The 21,704-nt window shown below is 47.8% G+C and overlaps 1 protein-coding gene across 1 annotated transcript in view; it reads right to left on the bottom strand.

Moving 5' to 3' along the window:
- Positions 1–6,548: 6,548 nt before the first annotated feature.
- Positions 6,549–21,704, bottom strand: part of IGDCC3 (immunoglobulin superfamily DCC subclass member 3) — a 95,706-nt gene continuing 80,550 nt past the window's right edge. Inside the window, exons 8-14 of the mRNA XM_041418760.1 lie at positions 14,300–14,547; positions 13,594–13,758; positions 8,695–8,883; positions 8,331–8,435; positions 7,177–7,315; positions 6,800–7,007; positions 6,549–6,713 (exon numbers count right to left, since the gene is read on the bottom strand). Of these exons, the coding sequence (XP_041274694.1) occupies positions 6,549–6,713; positions 6,800–7,007; positions 7,177–7,315; positions 8,331–8,435; positions 8,695–8,883; positions 13,594–13,758; positions 14,300–14,547 (1,219 nt within the window). The remainder of the gene's footprint in view (positions 6,714–6,799; positions 7,008–7,176; positions 7,316–8,330; positions 8,436–8,694; positions 8,884–13,593; positions 13,759–14,299; positions 14,548–21,704) is intronic.

Consider the following 21,704-nt stretch of genomic DNA (forward strand, 5'->3'; position numbering starts at 1 on the left):
ATTAACAGTAACATCTCCAGTGAAATCTGAGGCAGGAACGCAGTGTTTGGAGCTGAAAACACCGCTTTATATTTTTTTTAGTGTTTCTGTAGCTAAAGAGTTGATTTGAGATGTTTCCAGCAGAAATTTGAATGCACATGGTCAAAAGGAGATTGCTTCTATTAAAGACAAGTTTTGAGCACTCAAATAGGGTTTTTTTGAGGGTTCTTAATATTTCCAACAGCCCAAAATCAAAGTGATTTAAACATATTGCTTGGGGTTTTTTATTTCCTTAGTTTCTAAGACTTCAGATTAATATTGTCAAACCTTTTTTTTATTGCCATGAAGGCAGGGAAAGTCCTTTTTAATGAAAGCCACAAGCTCTATACAATACCTTGACTCTGCAGCTGCTATCTGCAGTACCAGATTTCACTGGTTACATGAAAATCCCCTGAGTGAGCCCACTCTGATCTTTTTTTCACCTCCTGCGTTGCCACTGGGAAATAAAATCAGTTTTTATGCTGGTATTTATTATGAAGTATATATTTAGACAGTCCATGCTGCAATTTAGCAGTTCCAAGAGCTTCGGGGAGTTGTTTGAAGCAACTTTTCACTCAGCTGCTTATTGAAACCCCTTTAGAAAGTGCTGCTGGGCTCACTCCTGCTCCTTCATTCCCCACAGCCTCTACTTTGCCTGTCCTTTGGCATCGAGGGAAGCAGCAGCAGCACACAGCTCAGTGGCATGAGGGTGGCTCATGGTTCACAGCCCATTTTGGGGCAAGGATGCATCTTAGAATCCCAGAATGATTTGGATTGGAAGGGGCCTTAATTCTGTTCCCACCTCCTGCCATGGGCAGGGACACCTTTCTCTATCCCAGGGTGCTCCAAGCCCCATCCAACCTGACCCTGGATACTTCAGGGATGGGGCAGCCACAGCTTCTCTGGACAACTGTGCCAGGGCCTCCCCCCCTCACAGGAGGCTTCCCTGCTAGGGCTGCAGGCAGTGGGAAAAGCAGCTGCAGCAATAGCTGAGCAAGAGCCAAGATTAATTGGAAATTGATTTGCACTTCTAAGCACAGGTGTCACACTGTGACCCTGGAGGTCTCATCTCACCCAGCTCCCGAGCCCCCATGCTTTGGCAGGACTCTGCTGATGGCTCGGCTGGAGTTTATGAGCAAAGCATCAAAATAAAAACCCCTCAGCTCTTAAATGCTGAATTTTGGGAGCTGCTTTTTGAGAGCAGCCAGATTCATCACCACTGAAGTGGTGATGCCCCAGGTTGCCCTGAACAATCCCCACACCACAGCCCTGCATATGAAAAGAAAAGCTCCACACAGGCTCATTTATTCTAGTTTTATTTTTCTTGTACAAGTAGCCACAGGCTAAAATCTAAACAGAGAAAACTACAAAAAACCTGGGTTTTATTATTATTTTTTTAATACAGAGCTAACAATCGTGGGATCAGTGGGATTTCAATATCACGACAGTTCAAAGTAAGAAAGGTAGAAAATAAACAGTAGAAAAGTGCTTTGCAATTTGGGTTTTTAGTATTACTGCTAACAGTTGATTCCCAAAAAGGACTGGGACAAAGGTTTAGCATTGGTTTTATTATGACTTTCTAACAAACGTAAAGATATTGCAAGTTTAAATGATGGAAATAGGATCAAAGTATAAATCCCTCTTTGCTTTTTAAGTCAGACCCTGATCCAAAGCCCCGTGAAATCAGGCTTGTCCCCGACTCGCTGGGCTTCGCACCGGCCCCGTCCCTTCTTCCCACACGATGAGGAAGCCCAGGCTCTGCCCTTGGAATAAGCCTGGAGCCATTTCCCTGATTCCCAGTGTTCCAGGGGTTTCAGTGCCATGGCCCTGTGCCAGCAGCGCTTTCGCCGGGGGGTGCTGGTGCTTCACTCATCCCCATCTCCTTGCCCGCTGCTCCAGCCCAGGCACCTTCCTTTTCCTGTCCCTTTTTTTCATTTGGCGGGTGAGGGAAATAAATGAGCTGGCATCGAGTTGCTCGATGGGATCTGTAACCTGCCTGCTCCAGCGCACGGGGACGGATACATTTCCACACACTGTTTGCACAGATGAAGTGAGGAGCTCCCCCCCCTTTGTTTCCATAAGCTTTTAATTTCCTTTTTTTTAACCAATTTTCCCAGACTTAAGTGCTGTCAGAGAGGGCTCAGACACCGCACTGATCCCCCCTGAAATGCCGTGGGATGGTTATCCCAGAGGAACACCCCCACAGGCAGCAAAACTCTTCCCTTCACTATCCAGAGGCAACAACACTTCATAGCTTCTCTCCTCTTATTGCCAGCTTAAAACCTACGGTCCCTTGGTATAATTTTGGGTGGAAGCTTTAAAATTCCCAAACTGGTCCAGCACTTAAATATATCAGCCCCTTTACAAAATGAGGAAGAAAAAAGAAAATGGTAGACAAATAAATACCTGAATCCAACAGTGTGAAAATACCCTGTCACAGCATAAAACTATTCCCTGTTCAACTAAGACAATGTGGATACTATCCCTGAGGAAGCAGCCATCTCTGGTTAACTTGAGATCTCCAAGAATAGGTTGTGCCCATTATGGGTTACCAAAAATAATAATTAAAAAAAAAAAAAATCAGCTTTTGGATATTTATTCCTTCCTATAATTTCGTCTCACCACAGCCAGAAAATAAGAGGGTTTTTGGGATCAGCTGAGAAAAGGCAACAGGTTGAATTAGTGTAATTATTTGAAAAATACTAGAGGATCAGATTCCTACCCCAAACACAGGCAGTTTCCAGCAGCTTGCACTGGATCCAACACCTGCCTGCCAGTGTTGTATCTCTGGGTAGAACTGATTCCTCCCATCAGGAAAAGTGGGGGGAACAAAAAGGAATACGAAACCTGGCAAGCTGTTCCTTAAATGTTGTGGTGTGTAAAGGAGTGTGAAGGGAGTGCTGGGTGCTGATGGTGAAAGGCCCTGGGAACCACCCTGGGACTGTCTGGCTGCCTCTGCCTCTGGTCTGGGGACATCAAATGATGCCTCGACCCCTTTCCCGTGGCACAGCCCATCTGCATCACAAGGGGATCTGCTGTCCCATGTCCACCCACATACAATGTGTCTACCCGAGTACCACTTGTCTACTTGAGTACAACTGTGCCCCAGAGAAGAATAAACAGAATAAAATTCCATCCGTTTCCTTCAAAACCATGGCAGCAGTTTGGATGAACGAAGGACAGACTGTCCTCCATGCTGAAACCAAACACAAGCTCTTTTTAAAATTCTTCTTTCATTCTCATGTCACAGATTAAGGGCCAGACATATGCTAGGTGATGTTTTTCCAAGTTTTGGGTTGGGACAGTTTTGCCTCCAGCCCTGTTCAAGCACTGCAGTACAGCGAGTGGGGCTGTTACATGTTGCTTTTCCAGCTTAGTGGCAGCCAGAGGCACAAAGCCAATATGTAATTTTGAGAGGGTTTTTTTGCCCAGATTGGTGGACTTAGATAATTTAGGGAAGACCATGGATCCTCATGGATCACCAGACTTCAGCTTCAACCCTTCAGGGACTGAGCTGCCACAACTGTCTGTGTTTGGTCCCAATGCTACGAATTGATAAGAGCAGAAAAGAAACCCCAAAAAAGAGGAAAAGCTAAACATCTAAAAAATAGTCTTTAAAGATTTACATCCATCTTCGATCATCTCAAACCAACACAGAATCTGCATTGGTTTAAGCCACCATGTTTCTGCATTATTAAAAAACAATAAAAGAAAAAACTCTATTCTTGACATACTATTGTATTCCAACTAGTCAAATGGCACAGAATTTCCCTTTAATAAAAGGAAGTAGTGACAAATACTTGTTACTATTACAATATCACAATAATATGATATTAAATTAATAGCATGTTCACAGCTCCAGGAAGTCTGAGCTGAACACTACTCTAGGTTCTGTGTTCACTTTGGCAACGGTACTTATTCAATGTGAACGGCGGCGTTACACACACGAAGAAAACAATAAAAAGAAAAACTGGGCTGGAGTGGGAGTGGAGTGGCAGGAGAGGATCAGGTTGTCTTTGATATGAGGTTATAACTTGAGCTGTTTGGTGTCTTCTCCTCCATCCTGCCCTGCCGTAACCCCAGCATCCTCTGGCTCCTGCGATGGGCTGGGCTGAGCTCTTGTTCTCATACGGAGCTGTCCCCCCACAGTCTCTCCCCAGGCTGTCTCCAGGTCCAGCCTCACAGGTGTGAGCAGGGTTTGTCTGAGAGCCCATTTAGCCTCTTTGGTGGGGTGGGGAAAGGCTGCTTGGGGGTGTTAATGCCAAAATTTAACGCTTTGCGTCTTTTTTGTTCTGCATGATGTCTACAGGAGGATGAATTTCAATGGAAGAGGGCTAGGAACACCGAGCCTGAACAGCTCCTTGCTCTTGAGGTTGGTGCCATTACATCTTCTTGGGCCAAGCTGGATGAGGACAGAGTCCTGCTCCCAGGTAACCCTGCCTAGCACCAGGACTCAGCTCAGGGAAGAGGCATTTGCTCAGCCTCCTGTATACTGTACTATTTACACAGCCATTGGCTACATCCCATTGCCGGGTGGGCAGGTGATGGGGGTGTTTTTGACAGAGGGGACTCTCCCACTGGTACCATTTAAAAAAATACAATTCATACTTTTTTAAAACTTAAACTAATTTCCTTTCCTGATTCCATTCACTGTCCTTGCGAATACAGCAACATTTGATTTACCACCACCTACACAAAGAGATCAAACCTTCACATTTGCCTGGATTTAACCACCTCACACAGCAGGGAAAGGGCTGCCCTCCGGGACCAGCTGGCACCTGGTGTCCCTGTCCCCCGTGTGTGCCCCCATCTCACCCATGGATGATGCTGGTCACACACTGACTCACAAGGCTGCACCACGCCAGGACAACCCAACCTCCACAGTGTCAGGTTGGTGGTTGATCTCTGGAGGGGACAAACCCTCTCTTTGGTGTCAGGAGCTCCTCTGCCCACCATAGGCATGGGGAAGGGGCAGCTCTGGCAGCCCCCAGCATCCTCCTTGCCTTGTCCCTCCCAAGGAACCAAGCCCTTTTTGGCTCCACTCATCCTTTGGATGTTCTGTGGCTGGAATGGTGCTGGAGCAGCTGGAGGCAGCTCAGTAGCGTCTCAAGTGCTCTATTGGGGTTTCCCCACAGCTGCTCCTGATAGCAGGGTGGGCTTTGGGACAAGACAGTGATGTCCAGGTTTCCACCTCCCAAGGGTGCGTTGTGCTGCTTGTGCCAGCACATGCCATAGATCATCCTGCTGGGAATCAGCCTTGGGGAGCAGCACACTGATGGGGCAGAGGGGGGCCTCTAGCCCCAGCACTGGAATGTGAATACCCCATCCCTTCAAACCCAGGATGGACCAGTGCCCAAATCAGCCCTGGAAAGGCAGTGGTGCCAGGGAGCCACAGGGCATCATGCTGCTTATCTGTGACAGCCCCAACAATCTTTAAAGTAAAAAAAACACAACACAAATCTCCGCCACACAAAATCACACTGGAGCCCCCAAAAGTAAAGCTCATAACACCAGTGAAGCATCGTGCTTCATGTGGGGCTGGGTGGGAGAGGCAGGAATTGAGGAAGAGGGGAGGATACACACACACACACACACACACACACACACACACACACACACACACGAGTTTCTCTCACACTTGAGGTAGAACATTGCTTTCAAAGGTTTGGAAGTGCTTTACATGGGAACGACAACAAGGAAGCCACCAAGGTGGCGGGTACAGAGCGTGACTGCTGAGGTAGGACCATGCTTGTACTGACCAAGTGCTACACTAGTTGTTTGTTTGAACACGAAGGAAGACGCAGGTATTTCTGCTTCCCAGAAGACATTCATTCCGGTTGAGGTAGGTTCTGAGTTCACTCGGGTTGTCTGTCCAAGTCTTTCAGTAGCCCTCAGGCATCCTTTGACACACACACACACTTTTTTTTTTTTCCTTTTTTTTTTTCATATTATTTAGAGTCAATCAGCAAAAAAAGTATCCTGAGAAATAGCAAAAGTGTACAAAGTCATCAAATCCACGGAGAGACAGCCTTCCTAGGCCTAAATTTTTGGAGTCAAGTTAGAAGGATTTTTCCAAATCCCGTCTTCTGGAAATAAAAAATAGATCCAAAAAGTAGTCCTAAAGCTGCTGATCAGGAAAAAGTCCGAGATACCAAGAGATGGGGGCTCCACTGTATCCCCAGTCTGTCAGAGACTGGAGAGTTTGCCAAACTCTGCCAAGGAGTCTGTTACGTAGCAGCTATGGGGAAAATCCATCGTGACCAGTCTCCAGACAGCCATCATCGGAAGAAACACATTGAGAGGCTCAAGAGAGGTCAGAAAGATAAACTTCACAGAGTTTCCAAAAGGTTGTATACATATATATATATATATATATTTATATATATATATAAAAATAAAGCAAAACAAAAAAATAACAATCAGACCGTAGAAATCTTCAATTGACCTGAGATTGACAACTCGTAAAGACATCACCAGCCGTGGGTTTGGTTTCTGGTAACTCCTACAAGAGGCTTCGAGTCTTGGCAGTTTTATCCTTCATTGGCAGGACCGTGGTTGGGAGCCGGAGCAGCAGGACTGCTGCCATGGGGGTTTTTTGGGAGGGGGTCTGGCTGCTCCTCAATGATGCTGAACTCATCCAGAGGGAGTGTGGAGATCTGGGTTTCGTCATGGGGGGCTGGCAGGCTGTGAGCCGACTGGGGAGAGAGAGAAGGGGACAATGCAGTGACAGTGACAGCTCTCTGATGTGCAGCCAGGTGTGCTCCCATGCTGCTGGACTTACCGTTATTCCCTTCTCCTGCTGCTCCTGGGACGGGGATGCTGGGAATAACCTCTCCAGCTCGTTCATATCCAGCTGCTTTCCATTCAAGTCCCGGTCGTCCCTGTCTCTACGAGTGGCCCCGTTCAGGACAAGGCCCGTGGCACTCCGCTGGCTCCGGGGGATCTGAGGGGTTGACAGCTGCTCCTGCACATTTTTGCACATCAGCAGCCTGAAAAATAAAGAGATGGAGTCTGAGAGTGAGAGAGGTGGCTCATCCTTCCATCCTTCAATCCATCCTATGAAGTCCAACATTGCACTGGGGATGTGAGACTCAGGTGGGCACACCCACAGTACTAGGGACCACCACCCCTTGTGAGCAGTGGCATGAGCATCCCTACCTTCCTCGGTACCCAAACATAAGGAAGAGGATGCAGAATATGATGCACGTGACACCGATGTGGATCCCGATGATGATGCCAGTTGTGGAGGTTTTGTTGTTCTGCTCGTCCTTCATGCAGTCACAGGGAGGATTCAGCACTGCCAAGAAAAGGTGGATAGGTCAGTGGTGCTACTCTTCTATTGCTCCTCTGGCTTTTGGGGAGCCCGGGCCAAAGTCAGAGCCTGTGGGCTCTGCCAAGGGCAGTGCTGGGAGCTGTGTATGGGAAGAGGAGAGCCCCATGGGAAGCAGGGGTTCACTGCCTGCCTGTGCACCTCCCTTGCTGCCAGGACCCCAGGAAGGGAGACACAGCAAGCACAGGACTGGAATATCTGTAGTGAGCCAGCCCCATTACCTGGCTATTGTAATTAGACACAATTAATGAAAAAAACCCACTCTGATGTTAATTTTTGCAATACCCCATGCTAAAGTGGGAGGTAAGAGGCAGCCACCAGACCAGAGCAGGCTGAAACCTGATGGAGTAGATGGATGCCAATGGGATTAGTATTTACTCCAGCACAGACAGAAGAGTAATAACTATCTCTTGAAGATATTCCCAATGGAGGCTTAAAAGGCTTCCAAGAGCAGCAGGATGTTTTTTACACATAGATGAATATGAAAGGTGTGATCAGTTAAGGGATTCCCTCTAGAGGTTTCTCCTTTGCTGCCACATAATACAGAGCTCACACTCTGCAGCCATTTTCCTTTCCAAAGCCACGTATCCTCTCTTTTGACCAGTGAAGGCCAAAATATCCAGGAGAGCTCCAGGAGAGCAGAGATGCTCAGTGCACCATATCTCACCTGAGGATGGCAGCTGGTACCTTGTGCATGGGGGTTTGTTCATGTTCATAGCCTCACCTCTGTCTCAAGCTTAGGGGACAAACCTGGCATGTGCAAAACATTTGGTTTGTCTTCTCCCCACTGGTAAAAAAGCCATCCAGGTGCTCTTAGCCCTGCTGAGTTTTGCCTCATCATTATTTGTGATGCTGAAAATAAATGAGTGGCTGAAGGTGAGACGAGGGTAATGCCACAGGGGGCACTCAGAATGTGTTTGGCCTCACCACCTTCCTGCAGAGTGTTTCCCAAACCAGCACTGAGACCCAGGTCCCATCTCACCTGTCCTCTCCACAGTTTCCCTCAGGGACACAAAGCGGACAGTGGAGTTTCCATCCCCATGCTGGTTGTAGGCGAGGAGCTTGACTTCGTACACCACCGACGCGTCTGCCCAGGGGGACACAAGACAGACAGTTCAGGTGTAACCATGAGCCTTTTTCCCCCAGTGATGTTTATTTGGGAAAAGAACATCTTACCAAATACACACAAGATGCTGCAAACAAGTACCTGTAGCTGGGAATGCACCCACAAAACCTGGGGGACAGCTGCAGCATTTAGGGATTGGGCTACACATTTTTAGGAGCTCTCTCCTGCAAATCACAACAGGGTGGGGAGGGGACATGGATCAAGGGGTCACCATACTCACCCAGGTGGGTAATGTTGTAGGCTGTGATGTTGCTGGCCAGGAGCACTGGACCTGTGTACTGGGAGAGGTGGACTTTGCGGTAATACAGCTTGAAGCCTTCGTGCTGGCCCAGTTTGATGGAGGGCTCCCACGTTGCCTGCACGGTGGTGCTGTTAATGACTTTAATAAAGAGGGATGGCATGGCTGGGACTGAAACAGAGAGAGAAAGACAGTGGGTTGCATATGTGTTTTCAGTCTGCGTGATGAGAAATTCCCCAGCAGCCTTTCCCTGCAGTCACTGCACCAAAGAATGTGCCAGCTGAGACTGAGAAAAATCTGAGCAGACCAGAATCTGGTTTAACAGCTTTGAACTTCTTCAGGAAGTTGCAGGAGTTTGCAAGAGCTCCCTCTGCTCAGATCAGCAAGCAGAAACTACTTTTACACTTTGGTTGCAATATGATGCTCAGTCTGGCCGGGTCAGGGCAGGAATGCAGTGACTTTGGCAATATGTTCTCAAATTCAAATTTTTTGCCCTCACCCTGAGGCACAGACCTTTCAGAGTGATTAATGCCCCTGGCAGGAAGGAACCAGAAGGGATGGAGTTGGAGACATCCGTCTTAAAAGTGTGCTAGGTACCTGCACTGGCTTGCAGGGGGCTTGCTCTTCCCACCAGCTTTAGGAGGGAGACTTGTGACCGTGCTGGGGACTCAGGAGAGAACCAGAGCATCTTCATCAACAGCCCCAAACAGCTGAGCAGCCTGAGATCCCTGCACATCTGAGGCTGGCTTCTTTTGGGAGGCAGGCACTTACCTGGCCTGAGGGGCACACAGGGGTTTAGCTGGGAAGATGTCCCTGCTGCTGATTCAAAGTCCACCAGGAACATGCTCCAGTCAATGCCCCAAAACCCTGCCCTTATTCTCAGGGTGTGCTGCAGAGTGGGTCAGACCATTCCCTCTCCAGATCCCCAAAAAGCTGCCTGGCCCCATCCAGCCCCATCAGTCTTGCTTGAGAGGCAAAGATCTGCGAATTAAAGCCAATTTTCTTGTGATACCTGGGTTTTCCAAAGCTGGCTCTGCCCCAAGCCCAGCCTTGTGCCCTGGGCAGCACTGGGGCACACAGTCCATGTTTCCCCCTCCCTCCCTTTCTCTACACTGATCACACCAATACCAGATGTGTCTCAGCAGGACATTTCACTGATTATTTTTTTCTCATTTCCACAAAACACCCCCAGGCTAAACTCTCCCATCAGTTCCCCAACCTTTGGCATCACCCAGAAGGTGCAAAGCATGAGGTGCTGCAGGCTCTGCCCTGCCCAGGGCTCTGCTCCAGCACCAGCACCAGGAGGGAGAAAAGCTTTTGGGCACCAAGCTCAGCTCACCCCACAGCAAAATCATCCAGCAGAACAGCTCTACTTCTCCAGCAGCCTCCAAGCTTTGAGGTAGAGTTATTTTTTCAATCCCACATGATTACAAGCTCAGCAGTTCCCACATACAAGGTTTGCTGGGCTTGCACGGGACCAAAGCTCTTTCTGGCTTGTTTCTCCCAAAAGGGTCTCTAAGGATGAGCTGTGCAAACCTGGCCTTTGGCACAGAGTTCAGCACAACCATTAGTGAGCAATGGGGAAAAGCAGATGAGATGTGGCCATGTCAGTCTAAGACTGATGACAGCTAAAAAGGGCATTTCCTCAATTTAACAGTAAAACTGCACAGCACAAGCTTTTGCCTTTTCCCGGTTACTGAGAGCTCAAGCTTTCCCATGAGGAGATTTAGAGGAAGGATGGATGCCTCTCCAGCTGAGCAGGAGGGTCTGGGCAATCCTGTCTCTTCCCAAAGTGATGTCCTCCTTCAGGCTGCAGGGGCTTTGCTTGATGCCCTCTGAATAAGCCCATGGAGATGAACAAGTCCCTGCTGACTGCCACACATCTCCAAGTGGATTCAGGAGGAAAGACCCAGTGTTCTGGGCCACATAAATGAGATCTCATCCTGCTTGCATGCTGCCAATGTGAAAAAAAAATGGGCTGAAGTATTCTTTCTTGATAGGATTTATTCTGATGTGCATTTCATTGCTGGGAAGGCTGAATTTAACAATTCCTGGGTGCAAAACACAGAGTAAACTCTATTTATATCAGAATAAATGTGCCATTCCTCCCAAGGCTGCATATTTTTGCAATCCAATTAAATACTCCTTTTTTCTTATTCTCCCAATTCCCTCCAGGGCAAAAATCCCCGCTCTGAGAAGTTGGACCCTTGCTTAAAGCATCACTTTTCCAGCCACGGGTGAAAACACCACAGAGAGGGAAATTATCACATTATCCCATGGACAAAGAAACACTGATGTGGGCCATCCTGATTTGTGAAGAGTTGGCTTTATTTTATGGTTGCAGAGCCTTACATTTAATAAAAACCACAAGAGTATCTCTCCTTCAAAATATGGAATATAATGTATTTATTCAAACTTTGAGTATATATATAATACTGATTATAGGTATATGCACTCGCAGAATGCACGTGCTGTTTATAATGTGATTACACAAATAAGTGTATACAATGGAATATATCTGTCTGTGTGTAAATATACATACACACACCAGCAGATAGGTGCTTCACAGAAGTATATATTAGACATAATATGGAGCTAATATAAGTGATGCATCTCCCTCATGCTAAGGGCTGGGATACTTGTTTTCCTCTTCCGTGCTGTTTGGAATTTTCCCCAGGTCATTTCAACTTTCTTCTTGAAGGCGTCTTTAGCCGAAGATGACTAAAGGAACAGTCTTCATCCTAGAGAAATGTCAAAAAGTCCTGGAGAAAACCCTAAAAAGCATTAAAAGACAAGAACAAGGAGTGTGTGCTGCTTAATGAAGCAGAGAGCGTTTGAGATTTGAAATACCATGGCATTTGTGAAACGGCATAAAGGAGAACGACAGGGAGGAGGCAGAAGGGCCTTCCCAGAGACAGAAGTTTATGGAGGAGGACAAAGTTCACTTGAGTCCCTTCTCTACAGCATCTTCCCTTCTGCTTTCCATCCAAAATCAGCACTGGCACAAAGGAAGGGGCACCGTGTCCCTAGAAAGCATCAGAGGCTTCAGCCAAGCACCCTCTCAGCATATTGCCAGCCCTGAGAAGCTGATGGCCCCAAGCCAAAAGTAACCCTGTTCCTCTGTTTTCTGTAGAGCGTTTCATATTGCTCCAAACAATACCAGCACAACATCAGACCAGTCTCCAGCTGGCAGCATCTCTGCTGCCATGGCTCCACTGAGCTGTCCCTGGCTGCTGGATACGGCATCTTGGAAAATCCATCCTTTTCTGAAGCTGTTAGCACAGATCCAGGGGCTCCCCGAGCTCAGGGGGCACTCAGCTCTCCTTTGCATGTTGGGAGGGCACAGGGTGAAACAGCTTGGCCATGAGAAGAGACAAATCTGCAGTGAAACCTGAATTTGCTGACAAAAGCCACTGGGCCCTGGCTCTCTGAGCTGCTCTCTCTTCTGTGAGCAGAAGGCAACAGGCATCCGAGTGAAGAAAACTGAACAAATGAAGCCAGAACTGGGGCTTTTAAATATCTTTTTACCTTCCTACAAGGTAAACACAGGCTGGGGTTGAGTGATTTCAACCAAGCCAGCTTGTCCATCCAGGACAGGGAGCTAATTCCTGAAGCTTGGTTACACAGGACAAGCCTTTTTAAAAGGATAGGAGGACAGAGATACCTTAAAACTTCAGAGAACCAGGAAATTTATGATCCCATTACCAGAGACCTAACTATTCCTGTCATGATTGAAGGCAATAATGACAAAAAGTCCTCTCTCACTTGACCTGGACTTGTGCAGAGTCACCAAGCTCTGTAGAGCATGGCTGGCTTGTAGCTCCTGGGGCTGAACTTAGAGCATCGGGTCAAGGAGTTTCAAGCTTTGTCTCAGCCCATCCTTCTGCCTCTAAATTGTGAGGAAAAACAAACTCCAAGGGTGATTGATTCCCTGCAGAGTACCCAGGAAAATAAACTTGCAGAGCAACACCCAGCAGGCGAGGATTTACTGGTGTTTTTTGCTTAAATTCTGTAATAAATATCTGCAAGGGCTGAGAACAGAATGAGAACTGGATCCCCCACCTGGAAGTCAACACACTTCCATTTGATCCTAAATAACATCCTCACACCAAGGCCCTCTCTGCTGGAAATTCATAACTACTGAATGTTCATAAGAATGATTCCTAGGAAATTAGTCTCCATATCTGAGACAAGCCAAGATTCAGAAATAGATGAGTCTCTAGGAAAATATTCTTCCTGTTCTGACTGACATACCACATTGGGGCTGTGGTCTCTACCTGGTCCCTGTGTGCAAGGGTGCTATATTAAAACACCCACTGTCTTACTGGGGAAGCTAACTGGTGGCCAACTCAGGGGAAAAAAAAAGGCCTTAGAGATCACCCTAACTTCCCACTGAAACAGAAAGCTGCTCCAGGGCACGGATTTGTAGGCCAGGATAGATCAGCTCTAGTGTGGTTTGCCCTGGATAGAGCAGAAATAACAAAATCTTTGAAAGTGTGGCACTTGTCAAGTAAGAGCTGTGAGTACCAGAGCTGCTGGAAAATGATGAGATGCTGCTTGAGCAGGAAGTCTGCATTTAGCAAGGAGTTTAGGAACAGCCCAGAGCAGCTGCAATGCACCAGGCCAGGCAGGTTTGCACTCACCCCCTGCTACAACATCAGCTGGGAGAGGCGATGCTGTGTTTAATCAGTCAACCCCCCTGCAAGGATACAAGTGACTTTTACACAATATCCCAGAGTAGGAGGAGCAGCAGGAACAAGGAGCAGCAGCACCACAGGCTACAGTGCCACAGCGCTGCGGGGCGGTGTCGGGGTGAGCGGCGCTGCTGCTACGCACAGCGGGCGTCGGCATCTGAGGGTCCCTGCGCAGAGCGCTCCTTACCTTCCCCCAGCGTGCTCACCACCGTGACTTCTGAGGCTTTGCTGGCACCCCGGGAGGTGTAAGCCTTTATATAAAAGCTGTAGCTGGTCGAGGGCTCCAGATCAGTCACTAGCTGCTGGAAGGTGCTCTTGCTAACAGCCTCCTGGTACTCCATCTCTACGGGATCTGAAATGCAAAGGGAGAGAGAACTGAGCGGTGTCAGACTTTGCAAGAGGTAAAGAGAATAAATAGATGTTGCAAGCAGTAATTTTGGTCCGTGGGGTGGACATGTACCTGCTCACACACATTTCTGCTTACATTTCAAGGCCATTGAAATTAGTAAGGTTGGGGCACGGCTTGGAGCAACCTGGTCTAGTGGAAGATGTTCCTGCCTGTAGCAGGGGTTGGAACTGGATGATCCTAACACCCCTTCCAACGCAAACCATTCTGATTCTGTGATCTCTGCGTGCTTTGCCAGAGAGCTACATGGGCAACAAGATTTGACTATGCAGCCTCATCCTCCCCACCCTTTTGATAATTACAATGGTATATTTAGTATTTGCAGGTATTTACAGCCAAATCTCTACCCTTCAGAAACTGGGAGATGAGGAAAAACACTGATGGCAGCATGGATCACTGCAGTGCAGGCCTGGTTTTACCTAGTGGGCCGTGTTGCTGAATTACAGGAAGGCTGAGGGTGCTCTGGGCAGCGGGTGTAGCACCGTACCTGCAGCTTTCCGGATGTGCAGCACATAGCCAATGATCTCCTTGGTGTTCTGCAGGGGCTTTTCCCAGGACACCTGGATGGTGGTTGCAGAGACAGTCTCTGCCCTCACGCTCTGAGGAGGGCTGGGCAGCCCATCAGCCCACAGCACGGTGAGGCGCGCGCTGGCCTGCGTGGAGCCCGCGCTGTTCTCGGCCAGGCACTGGTAGATGGCTTCATCCGCCTGGTTGATCCCATAGATGGAGAGAGTGCTGTGTGGGGACATGAGAGGGACAAGCATCACACTGACTGCCATGGTCCCCATGCTGGCTCCCATGGCAGGGCATCCCACGGTCTCTGTTTCCACAGAAAGCTTTCAGGAAGCTATGGGCTGGAGCTTTTGGGGAAGGGGAAGTCCAGGAAATGGATGTGTCATTCCCTGTGACTGGGCAGTTTATCTGTCTCGACCTGCAGGTCCTGTGGTTCAAGTATAGCCAGATGTAGGCACAGAGTGGGACAGGGAGCAGCAGGATCTAAAGGTGTGGGTTCAGGAAGGTCCCAGCCACACCACAGAGCCAGCTCTGTGGCAAGTGCATCCACACAGCCAAAACAGCTTTAACTGGCTTATCTCCAGTACACACCAGTGAGACCCATCCAGGCACCGTGCATGGTTGCTAAGCCAAGTCCAATCAAACACAGCCAGAAAGCCCTCTGGTGATGCTCTAATTGCATTATAGCACATTAGAGCTGTCTAAGGGTAACACTGGGATTAGCTGATTTCTCCAGCAGGGTTATAGCCTCAGCTCCCACTTCTGCACTTCCAGAAACACCATCACCATGAGCCAAAAGCCAAAGCTTATGAACAAGTCACAGCTTTTATCTGCAGAACCTCTGAGTGTATTTTTGATGCTTGTGCATCAAAGCTTGCTGCCTTCCAGGGAAACAACCAGAACAGTTCTTCCAGCCTGCTCTTGGGGGCTTCCACATGAGGTTTAGATGCTGTTTTCATCACCCAAGAAAGGACAGGCACTGACTACCCTGGAAAACAAACCTGAAGCAGGGGGAAAAGCCAGGCATGTACCAGCCTCCCAAATGAGCATATTCCTGAGCGTGGTGCCCATCTCTGCACAGGGGCAGCCAGAGTCTTTGTACATGTGGCCACATGATCTGGAGGCCCTTTCTGCACTGCAGGAGCCTCCAGCAATGGCTGTGGACAACTGGAGCAAGTTCAGGGCCAACTCAAAAGTTGCACCACCCAATATCTTTAAAACAACACCAGTGAATACTGACTCAGAAATAATCGTGTGCCACAGGAACTCTGTCTTGCCATTTGAATGTGCAAAGCAGCTATTCTTAGTAACATCTGCTCACAAACAGGGACCCATCAATGAAAGTTCCACTCCAAGCCAAGCCAGGAACAACATGATTCAGTATGTGAATCCATCACACACAAGGTCTCCTAAATAAATAAATAAATACCAAGTGTATCTCCCTTCTAAGGCATGGCATGGTCACTGCCACCACTGGGTACAGCTCTGAGCTGGAAAGGCAGATTTGACACTGGAGATGTTTTTTTTTTTTTACTCAACTCTGAGGCAGCAGCTCAGGTTATGGTAAAATCTGCCTATAGTGCCTTTGGTCCTGGGAGGGTGTTCTCACACACAGAACATCCTTTGGAAAACTTCAGAAGCTCACATGAGCTTTTTCTTTCTTTTCTATAAGAAATGACCCAAACCTAATGAAATCCACATCCACTACTTGCGTCTAAGGAGAAACAAATTACTTTCTTCTCCTGCAGAAAATTCTAGGTGGACCTGGAACTTGAGTAAATCCCAAGCATCCCTGCTGATGCAGGGGGCACTTGAAGGCTTTTTGGGAATCAGAATCAAAGCTGCCTTTTATGTAAATGAAAAAATGAACATTGGAAGTGGAAATGATAAATAACCTGCCACTGCCTGCCTGTATGTCAGAACAAATGCTTCTTCTAATTGCAGCAAAATATTGGTCTTCATATATTAAAATTTATTATTGCTGTTGATTTAACATTCCTATTTCTGCCTTGCAAATTATCGGGGGCCATGGTGAGTGAGCAAATGTTTAACAGTCATCTATTTATGTCCTGTGCCTTTGTTTCCTTGGAAACATTGTAAATGGAATATCAAATGTGATGGTTTCAGCTGATATGGTGATTTTCGAGAATCAGCCCTAAGCTCCTCTCATAGCCATGGGCTCAACGTATCTGATTAAATGGAAGGAGAAAGGCAGAGCTGGGAGAGGGCTCGGGGAGGAAGGACCCGATGTGTGGCTCAGCTGTGTCAACAAGGGCTGACTCCTGTGAGGACAGATGGCAGAAGGCAGAATTACACCATCCCAGAGCTGCACTCCCAGCCCTGCACAAAGCAGATGTGTGGAAGGAGCAGCAGCAATTCCTTCTGCCCTGTCAATGCAAGGATTATTTCCATGTGGCTGCTGTGCATCTGGGCACCCAGAGCAGCCAGGCTGGGCTGCCACATGGGCCAAGAGCAGCCTTAAGCTTCCCAAGCACAAAGCAGATCTGGACCAAGGAGTATTTAGGCTCTGCCGCCTCCAGGTGCATTTACTTCCTCTGCTTAGAGATGTGGAGGGAGGAAGGAAGGGGGAAGGAAGGAAAGAAGGAAGAGGGGAGCTAGGCTGAAAAGCAGTGCAAGGAGCCTGATGGCAGTGCTGTGATTCTGGGGCCAAAGGCTTCTCTCTCCTGGGAGGATTTGGGGGTGAGCAAAGCCCCTCATGTAGGACACAGATGATGTGAAGGATGCCAGTGCTCCTGGAAGGATGGCACTAGGCCACTGGGACCTGGAGCTGTCTCTGTCATGCAGTCAAGTCACAAGAAATAAATACAGCATTTTCTGGGAAGTTGGCATGGCACATAGCTGGAAATTTGCTTCAGGCTTCAAAAAGTTCATTCTCATTGAGATTTCCTTGGCTGTGTTTTGATGTGCAGTGAGAGCCTTGGCCATCCGTTACCTGGAGCCCACGTCACCTAGAATGATATGCAGGTAACGGGACACTAAAACAGCTGGATTTTTGGCTAAAGAGAGCATGGAGAAACTGGTGAACAGAATGCCCAGCATCTAAACAGCAGCTCCATGAGAATCACCTCCCAGCATGTGGAGGATGCTGTGCAGCAAGGTTCAGTTCCAGGTTTTTCTGCTTTTTGTCTTTGTTTTTTTTTTTTTTTAAGAAAGCTCAAACAAAAGGAAGATCTGTAGTTGTTGTGTGAGAAGGCGCAGAGCGTCTCTATGCGTCAACCATCTGAAATATGCAGTGTCCTTTTATTTCTTCCCGTCAACACGAAAAAAATCTGTCACTTTGGGACATCTGCTGCTGGAAAACTTTCCCGTGAGTGCCAGACTGGCAGCGCCGTGAGCACGTCAGACGAGGCGAGATGCCAGAAGGCTTTCTGCTGGTCACCAGAGCCGCTCGGCGAGCCGAGGGCTCCGTCATCCCCGCACAATGCCCTGACAGGCATTGATGGAAGTGGGGAGAGGAGCTGCTGCAGATTCACACCCGGCTGAGCTGAAACGAGAGGCCTCCGCCGCTCGAAAGCCGCAGTATTCCCAAGCTGTCTTCCCAGCTCACGGGCAATCAGGATGACTGATCTGCCTCGGGTCAGGGGTCCAGGCCGGTGACCGGAGATCGGCTTTCCAAAGGCTCCTCTGAAAAAGTCTGCGAACTGAAGGAAGCCTCTTCATCGATTCAGGAGCACAAAGAAGAGGGGCCCATCTGGGAGGGCATCGGCCTGTGCACGCACAGGCGCACAAAGGAGGGAGTGTGATGAAATTAATGCAGAGAGCAGGCTGTGGCTAGCAGGGACAGCACTCTGAGTGCCAGCAGATACAGAAAGCCACCAGTGCCACATTCAGATCCCCATCCGTGCTCTGGCTCTGTTTGTCATGGCCTGTGTTGTGCTGTGCTGCACTGCACTGAATGATCTGTTCCTGGGCTGCTGGCCCGTGTCACGCTGGGAAGGAGCCTTTGCCCCCCAGCTTTGCAGAAATGCCCTGTATTCTGAAGGTTACCTCATACAGGCTGAAATTAAGGTGCAAAGCTTGAAAAGTGACACTCAGCAACCCAAAGGGACACTGCATATCATTCCCAGCCCTCTATAGGCATATTCTTACACATCCAGAAATTAAATATCATACAGAACGTCCTAGGTAAAATTGGGTTGGTTGTGCTGAAAGACTCATTTCTGTTTTGCAGGTACTGCAGCTCACTTGCCAGAATCCCAGCCCAATCTTGTGATTTCAGACTGACCCAAGAGCAGCTTCTGGAAGCTTCTTGCTCATCCCACTCAGTCTGCTTTTATGAGCCACAGAGTACAATCACAGACTTAACTGAATCCTGCCCCAGGAAGCAGAGAAGTCTTTACATTTTCAGGACCATGAGGGAGCAAAAAACATCTCAGGAAAAGCTACTGGAAGGGAGAGCAGAGCCTAAATTGGTAGGACTGCAAATGCAGATACCTGGGAGAGCTCTCTGCTGCTAAATGGAAAAGTCCCCCAAACTTTTCCCAAGCAAGCAGCACAGATACTGAAGAAGGAAAAGACCCAGCCTAATTTTGGGGAGACTAATTTTATGCTGCACCACTATGGGCTCAGTTCTGCCTCAAAGCCTCCTGTGTAAGGACCATTCTCAGCTGATGGATTTTTCTGTGTGCAACACCTGGAACAAACACTTAAACTCCTGACTTGATGCACTTCAAGAGCAGCTCAGTGGAGCAGCACACAGAGAAATTACACAGGCAACTTGGTAGCAAAATAATCGCAGCCACATGAGAAGGAAAAACTGATGCCTGTTGCCATTGGCTGATCCGGGGCTGTGCAGGTCCTTTTTGTGGGATATGGCTGTGTGATCCCAGCACAGGATCCCTGCTTGGTGCAGGGACCACGCTGATTCCCCACTGCTTAGAGGGCTTTGTGTGCTCGTGCAGCTGTCCTCCTTGCAAGGGCCATTTCCATGTGTCTTCCAAAGTCAAACCCATAAATTATGCTTAAATCAGGAGCAGCGGGTTCACATCCCCATCTTCCACATACTTATTTGTCATGCTTCTGGGAACTGAAGTATGATTTGCTATAGAGCACTCTTCCCTCAATCACACCATCTTCAGACTCACGGCATAAGGAACTGCAGACTTCACTGTCCTCCCTTATATGGTCCAAAACCATACAAATTGAAGTGTTTGTAAGGAGTGTGCACCATGAAGGGATGTACAAACCCATCTGCACCTTTCCACACCCAGCTAATGTAGGGTTTACAGAAAAAAAGTCACCTTTTGGATGACAGGCTCTGGTTTCCCTGGGTTTGGTACCAGAAGGGCTGTCAGGTCCCAGGTGCTGGGATGTTTGTGCTCGAAGGCCCCTCTCTGTTTCTGCACTGGGATTTAACGGCATGAGAAGTGCAAGAAGAGCAAAGTTGTCCTGATGTTTATTTATGAAGGAGTATTTCCCTTGATGAGCCTTGAACATTCATGGTCCTGGTAGTGAGACATTTCCAGAGCACTAAACCAAGTGCAAACCAGTGAGGAAGAATTTACAAAGGTCACCAAGCAGAGCGAATGCCACCTGAGCCCAAATTCTAACAAAGCCTTTTTCCGGTGGAACAAATTAAGTCCCTTAATTACAATTTGTAAATATAATCTTCTTGGAAAATCAATATTTAGAGAGCCTGCCTTCTCTGAAGATGTTGGCCTTTGTTCCTTGCTATTATGGCAATATAAACCCCATAGTATGATACACTTCGAGGCTGAAAATTACCCCCCTGAATCTGACTGGGTCAAAGGAAGAAAAGCAATAAACCTTTTACAGTGGTAATTTGGGGGCTATTTCATGCTTCCTTGTAAATTTTGAAGTAATAACCTAGAAACATAATTTTACACGAGCCCATGTGTAAATGAATTTTACACAACCCCAACTTGGCCAGTAACCACACCTTCCTTCTGCAGCAGTACTCCACTTCTGGGATGGGCTGGTGATGCTGGGTAGGAATTTTGCTAGAAATTTGCTTTATACCTCTCAGGCATTTGGATCATGATCTATCAGAATCACTCCAGGAGCAACATGGGCATCTCTGATCAGCATAGAGGGACAGACTCTGCCACTGCTGGACACAGGGATGGCTCCACCAAAGGCCAAAAGGCTCCATCAGCTTCTCCCTCTGGAATGGCTCAGCACAGCATCACCCTGACAGCAGCCGGCTGCATCCCCAGCCCAGGGGCTGCATGGCAAGGCAGCCCCATCCTCAGCTCCTTCAGTCATTTTTATTCACAGCTTTTAATGGAAAAGCCCACAATTCCCTATGCCTGAGCCTTCATGCATTTTTCATTAACAATTATCCGCTATCCCAGAACTGCTTTTGATTTTTTGCTAATCATCGATTGGCTATTTTGTTCCCACACAGCTGGCATTTTCAAAACATAACAACCACCTCTGGAGAGGGCACAGTAGAAGGCTGATCTTTAATGCTAATGTGCCCAGAAACCGTCAACACATCAGGTGATGGGAATTCACATCTGAGGGACCACAAGGGATGAGGTATTTATTGGATGCAGCCCGTGAGGCTGATGTTACTGTGCTGAAAGCCAGGAAGTTGCTTAGCAAGTGAATATCTGATGTTGTACCAGCAGTCACATCCAACCTCCAGTGAATCCAATCCTGAAGCTGCATCCCAGCAATGAAGGGTTTTGGAGTTCCCTCACCTTGTAGGATATGCTCTCCTTGGATTTGCAGTTACTGCATATGAGTGACTGTGGGGTGAGGCAGATGCAAAAGAGCCCTTCACAACTTTGGGAAGAAACAGATCCATTGGCTGTGGGTTTGTGCTGCTGCCCACAGGGCCTCAAGCTTGCAGGAGTAGAGTAGTATCTCAAACACACCATCTTCTGCAGGTCTGAACCTTGCTTTTGCCTGTGTTAATTTACAAAAATGAAGTTGCTCCCAATGACACATTTTGCAATCAATTAGCACATGATATGGTTTGGGATGACTTCCTGGGGTTTTTTTCCCAAAAATCCCTTAGGGGGCATTCAGACCTCTATGACAATATTAAGCAGAGTTTTAATCCAAATGAATTTTCTAGGAAACCATGTAATCTAATTAAAGAGCTCATACTGTAGTTTAGTAGCTTCATTGCTAGTATATTTGAGATCCATCTTTACACCGACAAATATTTTCCAAGCGCAACAGACTGATAAATCCAAGACATAACCAAAACTGATTCTGCCTGAACTAAGCAGGTTACAGCACTCAGTCATGCCCATGAGAGTAAAACAAAGGGCAAACTTGAAAAAGCTCAGGTAAAAAAAACATCCATTGTTGTGTCTCCTCCATGTCTTGGAGCTTCCAGCCCTGCTGCACCAGTGAGGGCATTTTCCAGACTGAAAGCTTTGGCA

This window comes from Onychostruthus taczanowskii, unplaced genomic scaffold (assembly GCF_017590055.1).
Source record: "Onychostruthus taczanowskii isolate IOZ18803 unplaced genomic scaffold, ASM1759005v1 scaffold6, whole genome shotgun sequence".
NCBI lineage: Eukaryota > Metazoa > Chordata > Aves > Passeriformes > Passeridae > Onychostruthus > Onychostruthus taczanowskii.